This window comes from Arvicola amphibius, chromosome 4 (assembly GCF_903992535.2).
Source record: "Arvicola amphibius chromosome 4, mArvAmp1.2, whole genome shotgun sequence".
Taxonomy (NCBI): Eukaryota; Metazoa; Chordata; class Mammalia; order Rodentia; family Cricetidae; genus Arvicola; species Arvicola amphibius.
In genome coordinates this window covers 48,815,837-48,828,668 of record NC_052050.1, presented here as the reverse complement: position 1 = coordinate 48,828,668, position 12,832 = coordinate 48,815,837, and the positions used below count along the sequence as shown (strand labels likewise).

Below are 12,832 nucleotides of genomic sequence, written 5' to 3'. Positions count from 1 at the left end.
GGTCTACATAGTGAGTTCCGGGACAGCCAGATGCTGTTTCAACATACACACTCATAATAACAATAACAACAACAATAATAATAATAAATTAAGAAGAGGAGAGAGAGAGAGTGAGAGAGAGAGAGAGAGAGAGAGAGAGAGAGAGAGAGTTCAACAGCTGAGAGTGCACACTGCTCTTGCAGAGAACCTGAATTTGGTTTCCAGAATCCATGTCAGGAAGCTCACAACCACCTATGGCTCCAATTCCAGGAGACTTGATGCCCTCATCTGGTTGCTGTGGGCACCTGCATTCATGTGCATCTAACCACACACAGACATACACAGGTATATATAACTTTAAAAAATGAAATAAGCCTTTAAGCATTTTTCTCATAATGAAAAATATCTGTCACTACAGAATGTCTATGTAAATGATGGTGCATCTATTGTACAATACTGCAGGCAAAAAGAATGGGATGAATCTGTTTGCCATAGAAAAGGCTCTTCAAGGCTACTGCTAAGTTGAAAAAAAACAGGTGATTTGCAACACTAATATCTAATTTGAGTCACTGAACTATGCAGGTTGGAGAGCTGTACAAGAAGGTCTATGGTGGAAAGGTCTAGGAAGGAAGATTTTGGCTTTGTTTTTATTGTTTGATTTTCTTCCAACAAGAACATAGTCAAGAAAGAAGGTGGGTATTTGTACGCTAGTGCTCACAGCCACATTAATCACAATAAGTAGAAACCTGAATGTCCATCAACAGATGAATGGATTAACACAATGGGTATATACAATGGAAAATTATTCAGTCACAAAATGGAGTAAAGTCCTGATTTATACTGCAACATGGATGAATCTCAAAAGTATTATGCTAATAAAAAGCCAGCCACAAAAGGACAAACACCATGTGATCTTACTTCTGAGGGGCCTGGAGAAGAGACGGGAAGCAGCCTGCTATTTGTCAGGGGCTGAGGGGTGAGGATTGGTGCTCAATACAGCATGTCAGTCTGGAATGGTAACAAAGTTCTAATGATGCATGAGGACAGCCAGACAGCAACGTGACGTCATGCTGCTGAACCAGACACTGAACATATTTTAAAAAATATGCTATGTAGATTTTACAACAATAAAAAATGCTAATTAAAATAGAACAAGTAATGATCAAATAATAACTAAAGTGCACAGGGCTCACACCTAAGGATCTCTTTTTAGTGAAATATACATCACTCCAAATGTGAATCTGTAGCCTGGTCTACAATAAAGAGTGATGACAGGCAAAGGACAGAAACAGAGCCAGAAGAGCCCTGGAGAGGAAGATAACATCTGCACAGAGCAGACCCAGACCCGGGATCCTGGAATCCCATGGATGGAGGCTCCCAGGCTAAGGGTTGAGTACAAGCTGCCAACTCGAGATTTGATCCCAGTCTGTGGATGGTGAGAGCTAAAGTGGATCCCTGAAGGAATGTGATATCCATAAAAGAATACTTATACATATGCACACATACCCCAATATACACATACATACAAACACATATACACACAAATACACATATACACATATACACATAATACACACATATATATGTAATATACACACAAACACAAATATATACAAACAAACACATACATATATGCAAATACACACAACATAAACATACACACAAACACATATATGTACATATAAATGCATACATACATACATACACAAAAATTCACACACACAGAGAGTCAGATACCATTCCTTTGAGACAGCAACCAAAAAAAAACATTCACAGACAGTGAGAAAGAAAAAGTCACACATGAGTAATTAACACCCTAAGTCTGTGCCACTTATGGGTGTGGGGTCTAAATTTATACCACCCATGGGGAATAGAAACCATGAACTGTAGGTTTAGTATAAAAATATTCAAGGTGAGTGAAATCTCCCAGTTCAGAGAAAGAAAAACAAGAGAAACTAGACTTGGGAGGCAGAGGCAGAAGGATCTTTGTGAGTTTGAGACAACCTGGTCTACAGAGTGAGCCCATGAAAGCAAGGAACACATAGAGAGACGCTGTCTAAAAATAGAGAGGGGGGGGGGAGGGAGGGAGGGAGGGAGGGAGGGAGGGAGGGAGGGAGGGAGGGAGGGAGGGAGAGAGAGAGAGAGGGAGAGAGAGAGAGAGAGAGAGAGAGAGAGAGAGAGAGAGAGAGACCAGTCTCTCTGGGGACATGTGCGTTGTCTGGAACATGAAGAAACTCACAGAACAGACAACTGGGTGACCAAGAGATCAAGATGTGGTCACAATTTAAAAAGAAAAGAAGTATAACCCAGGAGCACATGCACAGAGGTACACTCTCCCCAGAGCCAGCACCCTCAAAGTCTGGACGTAAGGATGGCCCAGAAGTGTCTGTGTGTCATAATAGAAATGGTGGTGGACAGAAAAGATGGAAAGCAAAAGATAATTCAAGGGGCAGTGGAGGGTCAGCAGCATTCAGAAGTTGTGAATACAATGGCGTCTTTTAGTCATGCAGACAGGGTGTTACCAGCAAACAGGAGTCTGGAGCTCCTAAGAGCTCCTATTTGGAGGTAAGGAGATCAGCCAGGCACTACCATGAAGGAGTCCCCTGGATGAGATGTGAATGGAAGGGCAGAAAGCTTGAAGCAGGCAGGTGCATATTGATGAAGTGTAAGAATGTTCACTCATCATTATAATGACCTGATTGCATTACTGAAAGCATGATCTCATAATTCGCACACCTGTACCCCCACACTGCAGCTGAAGAAAACAAGACTTTGAGAGCTCCTGAGATGTGGCAGGATGGAGGCTCCTGTCCAGACCTTCTACTTCAGAGGCTCTGCCTGACCCATGAACCTTCCTTCTGCTTTCTTTCCCCTTCCACTCCCCCCACCCCCACCACACCACCCTCACCGTTTGCACTGCCTCTCCCTCACCCCTGCTGAGCTCACACTGAGTCTGAGTCACATGAGCCTTAGCAGACAAGTGGGGGTGGAAGCGAGGAGGGAAGGCCAACTGAACGGTGACTACAGACCTGGGTTTGTCTTTTTGTGGCTACTAAGTCTGGCTGGAGAGTGGGATCCAGAATAGGGGAATCATTCTGGAGTCCTTCTGAGCTCCTAGGGTGAAGCAAAGAGCAGACTGAGGACCCAGTCTGAGGACAAATACATGGCTGGGTACTGTCACCCACAACAGTAGAACCAAATCTTTAAATGGTCCCTAGATTACTGTCACATTCAAAAAAGGATCCAGTCTTCATCTGGCCCCTAAGGCCAAGTTAGAGACAGTGTCCCAGCCTAGAAGGACCTTAAATAAGACCCGGACCCAGCTTCTCGTAGCTTCTTTATTCTTAAAATGAAAACAATAACTTGAGCCTATCTGTCTCTCAAGATAGGTACTTCTGCATGGAACAAGCTCTGATCCAAAAGAGAAGGGATTTGGGATAAGAAAAGGTGTGAATCCTGGGGCAAGATGGCCGTTTTCTTGGGCTGGGCTAACACCACCTTCTCTGGACAACTCCTGATTAGGTTGGCTGTGGCTACTTAGCCACTCTGGCTTGCCCAGACTAAAACCATCGAGTGTTTTGTTTGGCCAAGAAAGGATTGGAAAAAAATGAAATGAATGTTAGGGATTGAATGTGTCTGTTCCCAAAGGTTCACACACTGGGAGCTTAGTTCCCAGTGTAATAGCATGGAGACTATGGAGTATCTTAAAGATGGAGCCTGCTAGGAAGTGATTGGGCTGTGACTCCCTTGGGAAGGGACTCATGCAGGTCTTGTGAGCAGGTTAGTTCCTGGAAGTCTATCTATCTATCTAAATGATTTTAGTCCCATAAACCTCTAACAGTTTGACCTAGATAGCCCTTGATTACCATGGTTCCTGAGTGCTACTCTGAGGACAGAAGAGGTGTCCTATTGAAGTACCCTAAGGTTGTTTTGCCCCAGTTGGCCCCCACATACAGTCCCTCAAAGAGTCTTATAGGTCCCAGGTACAAGGGGCAGCCTCCACCCCCACCCTGTAACACACACATGCACAGCCAGTCTTGGGAGAGGCAGAGACTCACCTTGATGCTCTTCCAGCTTCCCCATGGTCTCAATCTGCTCCACCAGGTCATTGGAACTCCACTGGCTCATTCCAATAAGGATGGCACTCTTACCTTCAGCCACCTCCTCTGAGGGAAGGGGAGAGATGGATGTTAGCAAACGGGGACAGGTATGGGTGGCCCTAACCAGAGCTGGTATCTAAGGGGGTATTCATTTCACCCACAAGTTGAAAAAGATTTAAAACGCTTTTGGCTTTTTTTTTCAGTGCTAAAGATGGGACCCAAGACCTTGCACATGGCAGACAAGAGCTCTACCACTGAGCTTCATCATCCTCCCAAGACTTCAACTACTGAAAGTATCTTCACTCACAGGACTAACTATTGAGGAATTTGTCATTGCAACCATGACGCTGTGACTCAGCAGGGCCCATGTGCTATAGCAGAAGAAAGTGGCAATGAGACAGTTATCCACTCCTAGCACTGAGAATAGCATTTCTTGGAAATAAAAGACCAAAAACTCATGATTTGCCCATGGTTTTCCTCTAGAAATGTGACTGGACTTCTATGAACCTCCATTTTTCCCAACAGTAAAATAAACAGGCAATGTCCACCTCACATGGTTCTGGGGAGGATCAGATGAGGTGAATGATTTCAGAGCCTTGGTGCACAGAGGGGGCCCAGAGATAAGAGCCATTGTGCTCCCGTCTCCTCCTGACAAGTCGCTCACCAGCAAGGCTTGGGCTAGTTGGATCGGGAGTGGTGCTGGAGTAACTCTAAGGTAAGGGGAGGGAAAGCCTTCTGGTTCTAAGGTATAGGAACTGCACGGAGACCTTAGCTTCCATCTCAACTACAGGAACCTTCTAATGTCTCCATTCCTGCTCAACTTCCCCTAGCCCTGTCTCTGTCCTTAATGATTACTCTGGGAAGAAGCAGTGGGCTTCTATCCCCCATCCACACCATACACAAGCCTCTGGGTCCCCCACCACACCTGTGACACAATCCCTGCTGGTGAGAAGGAATGTTTCTATAAGAGCACACCAGTGGGAACAGACACACTTCTTACTGTCACCGCCCACCCCAAGATGAGCCCTCATGGTGAAGAGCTTTGTGGATTCCTTCACATCACATCAAGCAAGGGTGTTGAGGAGAATCCCCGATTCAGGGTAATAAAGAATAAAGGCTGATAGCTGCCTTTCTGGCAGAGGGTTTCTCCAGCAACCAATATGGTGGACCAAAAGTTTGGGGAGCTGTCCAGCGTTCTGACTCACACTAGCGCTCAGGAATCCAGATCTCATATCTGAAAATGCCTCCTGCCTTATTGTGTTATTTATTTGATTGCTTTAACAATCATTATGAAACTTTTACTAGTGATATTGGTATACATATTTACAAATATTAATTCATAAGGTTGACATGGTGGTGCATGCCTGCAATTCTAGCATTCAGGAGGTGAAGGCAGGAGATCAGAGAGGGTATTTCTTTGCCCATTCCAACAACTGTCCTTCAGCAAAAAGACCCCTAAGCACATACTGTGTGACTTCTGTCCCACAGGAAGTCAGTGATGTGAAGGACACCACCATAAAGAACTCTGGGAAGACCAGAGAGTGGGGTGCCAGGTAGGTGCTCAGTACATGCTGGTGAGTGCTTCCTACAATGCAGGAGATTCTATCCCAGAGGTGTATGTGAGGCTGCCAGAGCCCTTAGGGTCTGCCAGGGCTCCATAGCTCTGAGCATGCAGACTTCAGTGAAACAGAGCTCTTCCTCTTGGTCTCTCTCCCTGTGTGGCTCAACTCCCTTCGCCTTTGGTCTGTTGTCTGGTTTTCCATCAAACACCTCTTCCCCTCACAAACTCAGCATGATCCCTCCTGCCTGATTCCAGTCCCTGCCCCCGCCCCCCGAAGATGGGTTCTCAGGGGTTTTCTTCCCATGAGCCTGTACTTCTTAGGGTCCTTGAACTTGCCTCTGTGTCTCTCAGACTCCCTGTGTTCTCTCAGGATGCCCTCACTGTCTCTCCCTTGTCCTACCATACCCTCTCCTCTGCTCTCCTCCCCTCCCTCTGGGTCTCTCCTTTTCTCGGAGTGGAAGAGCCTCCTTAATCTCTCTTATGTCTTTGGAGTTCCTTTTCTTCTGCAGGATCTTGTCTCCTGCTTAGGGTCCTCACTCCATTTGGGAGGCTTTCCTGCCCTTTTGCCCCCTCCTCTTTCTGATCACTGGCTGTCTTATGCATCCACATCCCCCACCCCCCTCAGTTCTGCACTTGTGCGCTCTCTCTCTCTCTCTCTCTCTCTCTCTCTCTCCCCCCCCCCCGTGTGTGTGTGTATGTGTGTATGTGTGTGTATGTGTGTATGTGTGTCCTCTCTCCCTTCTGCTTCCTTTCTCGAATCTCCCCTGGGTTGCTCCCTCTCCCTGTCTCTCTGCCCTATTCTCCCGTTCTCCCTCTCCACTTGCTCACCCTTCCAAAATGCTTTGTCTCTTGCCTCTCCCTCCCCCTGGAATTCTTGCCTGTCCCCTGCTCTCCACATTCAGCCTTCAGATCTTCACTCTGGAAGCAATGGGCTTTGCCCCCTACAAGGCCCAGAACACACACACTCCCACATGGAGAGGGGCAGAGGGGTTAGAGAATGCACAGCATGCAAAATGGCTCCTTTCAGAGTGTTTCCTATCAGAAAGGCCCAACCCTAGCCTCCCTCCACTTTCTCTCCTGGTAGAGTAGCCTTCCCACGGTACACAGGACCCCAGAGGAAACATCTGAATGACTGCCCTGGGAATTGAGTATATGTTCTTTTGCATGCTAGTTCCCATACCCAGGTAGCCCCTGGTGCAGACACTGTGGTGGCATCTCCAGTCCCTCCCCATGCTGAGCCTCACTCACTTGGAGTACAACTCTGACCTTACCCCCAGCATGACTCTGCCCCTGGCTATGCCCCTGACAAAGCCTGGGAGCACCTTGTAAGCCCAGCCTCCAGAGCAAGCTAGCAGGAAGCCTTTCTTCCTTCCAAGGGCTCAGGCACTGTCCTTGGTCTCCAGCTCATGGAGCAGAGGACTTGTCACCTTCTCTAGTTGGTTGTCCAATAGCAACTATATCAGGCCCACAAAAACAGTCTTTCTAAGGACCTTAGTGCTTGTCGCTTGCTCCTCACCTTCACCCTGCCCTAACACAGACCTCTACTCATTCTCCCTCACCTTGATGATGGTCCCTACCTACCCCACCCCCAGAAATTTAAGGACAGTATCATGACACTCTCTCCCTCCCCCCACCCTAACAAGGGATGAGAGCAGGGCCTTAGAGACCCCTGTGGTTTGCATCTACAAGAGTTCCTCTGCCTAGCAACCACCACTCTACTCCCTATGGCCTCTTTCCTCTTCATCCATGGACTAAATGGCTACATTCCTATTGTCTACATTTCTAGAGGAAAAAGGGGGGATGAGACATGCCTGAGCTCAGAGAGCTGCCAGTCAGTGGTCCTCAGATCCCAGGTTTTCTTCTCTGTCTTTTCTCAGCTTGGAGTCTCTGCAAGTCTATGATCTCACAGCAGAAGCCCAACCAAGGAGGGAAGACCTAGCCTAAGTTCCCCACCAGCTATGAGACCTGCCCTTGCCTTAGAGTCTTCTGTAAAATGGGGCTATTAATCCCAGCACCATCTTCTCCTAGCTGCTATGGAAAGCAAAGGACTACAACCATGAATGGACTATGCTGCCCAGCATCCAGGTCTACACACTCCAGCCTTAAGTGAAGCAGAGACAGGGGGACTAGCCTAATCCTGAGTACCAAGAAAAAGGGAACAGAGATGGATAAAGGACAGAAGGCTGGCGCCCTGTGAGGGGGAGGGTGTCCCTTTGCTTTGTTCTTGGTTAGACTTCCCAGCGCCAGTGTACCTAAATATAATCAGGCTCCAGATCCCTCATTTCCCCAGCCACTGGCCCTGTAAAGGCCAAGTCCAGTTTGTTCATGTATATTCATCAAAGGAGGGGTGGACACTTAGACGCCAGAGAGGAGACCCGAAAGGAACAGGTACTTCTCAGCTCAATGAGGGAATGCGCCTAGACATCGTGGGCCACGAGAATAGCAATTCCTAACAGTTTTTATTTTGATCTTGATGCCTTTCAACTTTCATTAGTTTTTATTGTGCAAATTTAAATCTTCTAATAAAAATTTGGGAGAAATGAATGGATGAATGAAATGAAACAGCCAATGTGATGTTTTGACCACTGTAGGTACTACAAGGCAGTAATTGTGATCTCATCACCCTCCTTCCCACCCTGAGAAACCATTGATCTGCTCCTGTCCCTGCAGGCTGCTTGGCATTTTCTAGAGTTTTGCTGTCAGGGCAGTCACACAGTGTTCTTCTGCAGTTGGACTTGTTTTCTGTCAGGGTGACTTATTCCGATGTCGTCCCCACTGCCACCTGCCTCAGTTCGTTCCTTCCGTCTAGACCAGACTCTGTTTCACCATTCGCTCAATGGTTTTCATCTGGGACGTTTTCATTTGGGACTAGAATAAATTAGGCTGGCATAACATTCCCCTTAATTTGAGTAAACACCTAGAAGTAGAAGGGCAACAGGACAGGATGAAGCCCAGGCCCATGTGCATGCTGGGAAATTCCACATTGATCTACAGCCCCCACCCCTCTTTAATAGCTGCCATCAATTTTTTTTCCATTTCCCCTGAGAACAGTTTGAAAGGACCAGTTATTCCACATTTTGTTGAGGTTTTTTTTTTTTTGTTTTTTTGTTGTTGTTGTTGTTTGGGGTTTTTGTTTGCTTATTTGCTTGTTTTTCAAGACAGGGTTTCTCTATGTCCTGGCTGCTCCGGAACTCACTGAGATCCACCTGCCTCGGCCTCCTAAGTGCTGGGATTAAAGGCATATGCCATCACCGCCTGACCTCAGCCAGTTATTCTGATAGAACATTCTAACAGGTACATAGTGATATCATTACAATTTAAACAATTCATTATATTTACATTTGTTTATTTTGAGTGCATATGGAGAGGTAGTCTTGTGCCACAGAACACATGTGGAGGTCAGAGGGCAACTCTCAGGAGATGGTTCTCTGCTTCCACTACCTTAGTTCCCGGGATCGAACTCAGGTCATGAAGCTTGGCAACAAGCACCTTTACCTACTGAGCCATTTCACCAGCCCATCTTTACAGGTTGCTTTGTTTGGTTTTGTTTTGTTTTAAATGTGTGAGTGTACACATACATGTATGTACACATGCATGTGAACACCAGGAGACAAACTCAGTATCATTTTCAGGAACACAATCCACTTCCTTGAGAGAGTCTCTCACTGGGAACTCATCAGTTAGACCAGACTGACTGGTATTGTGTTGGCCTCCGCAGTTCTGGGATTACATCAATGCCTGGTGTCTTCGTGTAAGTGGATTGCTGGGGATTGAACTCAGGTACCTGTGCTAGCAAGGCAAACACTTTACCAGCTGAGCCGCTGAGCCACCCTTCCAGTCCTCTCTGCTGTTTTGACTTGCCTTTCCTTGAGGACTGATGGTGTTGAGCAACTGTTCATGTGTTTGTTTGCCATTCAAACACTCTCTGCAGTGAAGTGCCTATTGCTTTGTGTTCTTCTTAGAGCAATTCTCAATGTGTTTTATTTGTCTGAGCACTGTCTTCTCCCTTTCCACCTGTTATCTAAGCAGTAGCTCCATGAGGACTGGAATGGGGTCTGTCTTCTCTACACTGAGGGTGGGGCCTAACGCTGATTGAGCATATACTCAATAAACACCCATGAAAGAAGGGACTAAATGAGGTACCCTCTGCTCTGTTACAATCTGTAGCTCTAAATAAATCCCCTGCCTCTGTTTCTCACCTTGTAAAATGGGATGGGACTGCGAAGAAGGCTAAGCTGGTAAAATGCTTGCTGCGTGAGTGACTTGGTTTGATCCCCAACACTCATGGAAGAGGCTGGGTAATTATGATCTCAGAGCTGGAAGATGGAGACAAGTGGGTCTCTGGAACTCTTTGACTAGCCTACCTAGTCTGATTGGTGTTCTTGGGCCACTGAAAGGTGGATGGCATCTAAAGAATGACACTCAAGGTTGACTTCTATTATCTACACACAAACACATACACACCTAAACATATCACATGCACAAACACATTGCACACAAATACACACATAAAAGACCTTGAGGGGCATCCCAGATCTTATATGATCTGAGTTTGAGGCCACCTGCTGAGGGAGAGCCTGGAATCCTGGGAAACAGAAAGAAGGAGATGACAAGACAGAGGGAAGGAAGAACAGAGGTGTGCTGTGGCCGCAGGCGAGCACATGGGAAGGCCAGGTTCTCTGAAACTGAGGAGGGGAAAGCAGACACGGCTGGAGGCAGCTGAGAGAGACAGTGGTCCAGGGATGGGGGCAGGTAGGACCTCCAGCTGTTCGCAGGGAAGATGGGTCAGCAGCCCCAAGACAGATATGACCTGGTGCCCCCCACAGATGGTTGCCTCCTGCAGCATGCCATCATAGCAGCTAGGGACACACAGCCCTGATGAACTGCAGAAATATTGAAATGAAACTCTTCCGCGTATCAAAATATTGAAGCTGTGTTGTCATACTGTGGGCTAGTTGCTATGGAGAAACGCAGCCCTGGCAGCCACTCCAATCAGACACCAAGGGAAATGAGCCCCCAACGGGCTGTTTTAGGGATAGCATTGGGGAGCGGTTTCTCTGCCCAGAGCCAGGGATGGGGAAGCCTTAAGTGGGGACAGACCCCGCATCCAACCAGACGTCCCTGGAAATCCTCTGAACCCCAATATTTGGGAAATGTTTTCAGATTGGGGATATACAGAGCTGGGTGGGAAACTGAGACCCCCAAGAAGGGAAAAGACTTAACTGAAGCCAAAGTCAGGATCATTTTCAGACCAGTCCCCACTGTCCTGTTCTAGGTCTAGATGACATCTACCATCTGTCTGTCTTCAAGATCACGTTTACCAGGCATTTCAAACTAGTCCCATTCCAAATAAGTAAACACCCAGGATGGGACGAACAAAGCTAGAAGGCACCGGGACCCTCCAGCCGGGATCAGACTCGCAGGGTTTTTTTTTTTTTTCCACCACTTGGTACGCAGGCTGGCTCAGCGTGGCTACCTTCTCTTCTCTCCTAATTCCAGAATGACACACCTCCCACCCCAGCATCTGCCTGGTACAACCACACCTTGGTGCCTGTGCTCTCTCTACTTGAAATGCCACTCTTGGGGTCCCTCTGGGTGCCATTTGGGTGCCCACTATCTGTCACAGCTCCCCTGAGCATCACTGGTGGCTCTGCCTGTCTTGGAAGCGACATGGATACTGTGGGCATCCCAGACCATTCTCATCGCTCACTCCTTCTCCCCTGCATACCACCTCCAACCACCTCCAACCACCTCCGTTCAGGGGCCCAAATATTCTTCAGTCGTTCCTAATTTAGAGACGCCACACCTGCTGTCACATCTGTCTGGAAGCCTCTTTCGTCTCCTCACCTGACAAGCTCCTACTTCCTGGCTCTGCAGAAAGGATATCCCGCCCACACCAAAGCCGGTGCCCTGGCTGAATTCTCCCTCATGTCAGCTGGTAGGTTTTACCTGATGACCTCACTCCCACCAAGGCCCTTCGTATCATCTTGTGATGCTTGCCTCGCCAGCTAGCTCATACAGTTATGAGGACGGCAAGCAAAACCACAGTATCCCATGGTGTCCCAGTCACCTCGCACATATTAGGAGATTTAAAAACATTTCTAATCCCACCAATTGTCTAAGCACGGGGTGCGAAACTACAAGCGTGGGTGGAGAAGGCTCTCGGCCTCAGCAGGGATCCGCTTTTTAGGACATCTCAAAAGGTTGCCCGACTGGTGGTGTGGAGATGGAACTCACCTCTAGCATCAAAGAATTCATCATCTGAACTCTCCACCGAATCACTGAGGACATTCCGAAGGTGCCAGGGGGCACCGCCACCCGGGGAAGGGCCACCTACCGAAGAGAGCATATATGTTAGTCAAGACTAATAGAGTATCCCAATACAGAGGGGCCAGTTCGAGACCCCGCGGACAAAAATCAACCTCATCCTCCATGTCTGTAGCCTCAGACCACACTAATCCTTCTCACCAAGGTGTTTTCATTTAAGTTCAAAAATTCTCTCTGAGGAAGCTCCACAGGGAATGAGTTGGGAGTGGCCCAGAGACTTAACCAAGGAGAGTGTATTGGTCAGCATTAGTTGAGCTTTGGTAATAAAATATCTCAGCTGTTTATAGCAACAGTGATTTCACTTCCACTTACAAGGGTCAGATAAGGCCCTTTTCATCATGCTCGCTCCAAGGAGCCACCACCTTATGATGTCACCATCTCAGAATGAGATGTCAAGGTCCGGCGAAGCAAGGAAACGCAGGAAATCATGCCCAGATTTAAAACACTTCTGCCCAGGAGTGGCATGCTCCGTTCCCATTTCATTGGTCAAAGCCCCATGGGAAGACCAGGCATCCTGTTGACCACCAACGACGTCAGCCACACACAGTACATGCAGGCCAGGACAGGGCTCCACACCACACATCCAAGTGAAGAGGGGCATGACTGAGGATGTGTCCTGTCTCTGCCATTAGCAATCTGAAAAGCCATTCCCTTTCCATCCCAGCCTCAGTTTCCCTCCTCTCCCCTGCAGACAATCGATCTCCAGCTGAATGGATAAGAAATTATGTATTCCATGCCTGCATTTCAGGAGGGCTCAAAATTGGCAGCAGCCACTATTAGTCTCCTCCAAGGGCAGCATGCAGCAGGGCTAAGGGCCCTCCAGAGCAAGGACGAAACATGGGTACTGAGAGTGGTCCCTACACCA

The 12,832-nt window shown here is 47.6% G+C and overlaps 1 protein-coding gene across 1 annotated transcript in view; it reads right to left on the bottom strand.

The window, feature by feature from the left end:
* Pitpnm3 (PITPNM family member 3) overlaps positions 1-12,596 on the bottom strand; it is a 67,393-nt gene extending 54,797 nt beyond the window's left edge. The window contains exons 1-3 of the mRNA XM_042054879.1: positions 12,518-12,596; positions 11,878-11,973; positions 4,038-4,145 (exon numbers count right to left, since the gene is read on the bottom strand). Of these exons, the coding sequence (XP_041910813.1) occupies positions 4,038-4,145; positions 11,878-11,973; positions 12,518-12,596 (283 nt within the window). The remainder of the gene's footprint in view (positions 1-4,037; positions 4,146-11,877; positions 11,974-12,517) is intronic.
* Between the last annotated feature and the right edge of the window lie 236 nt (positions 12,597-12,832).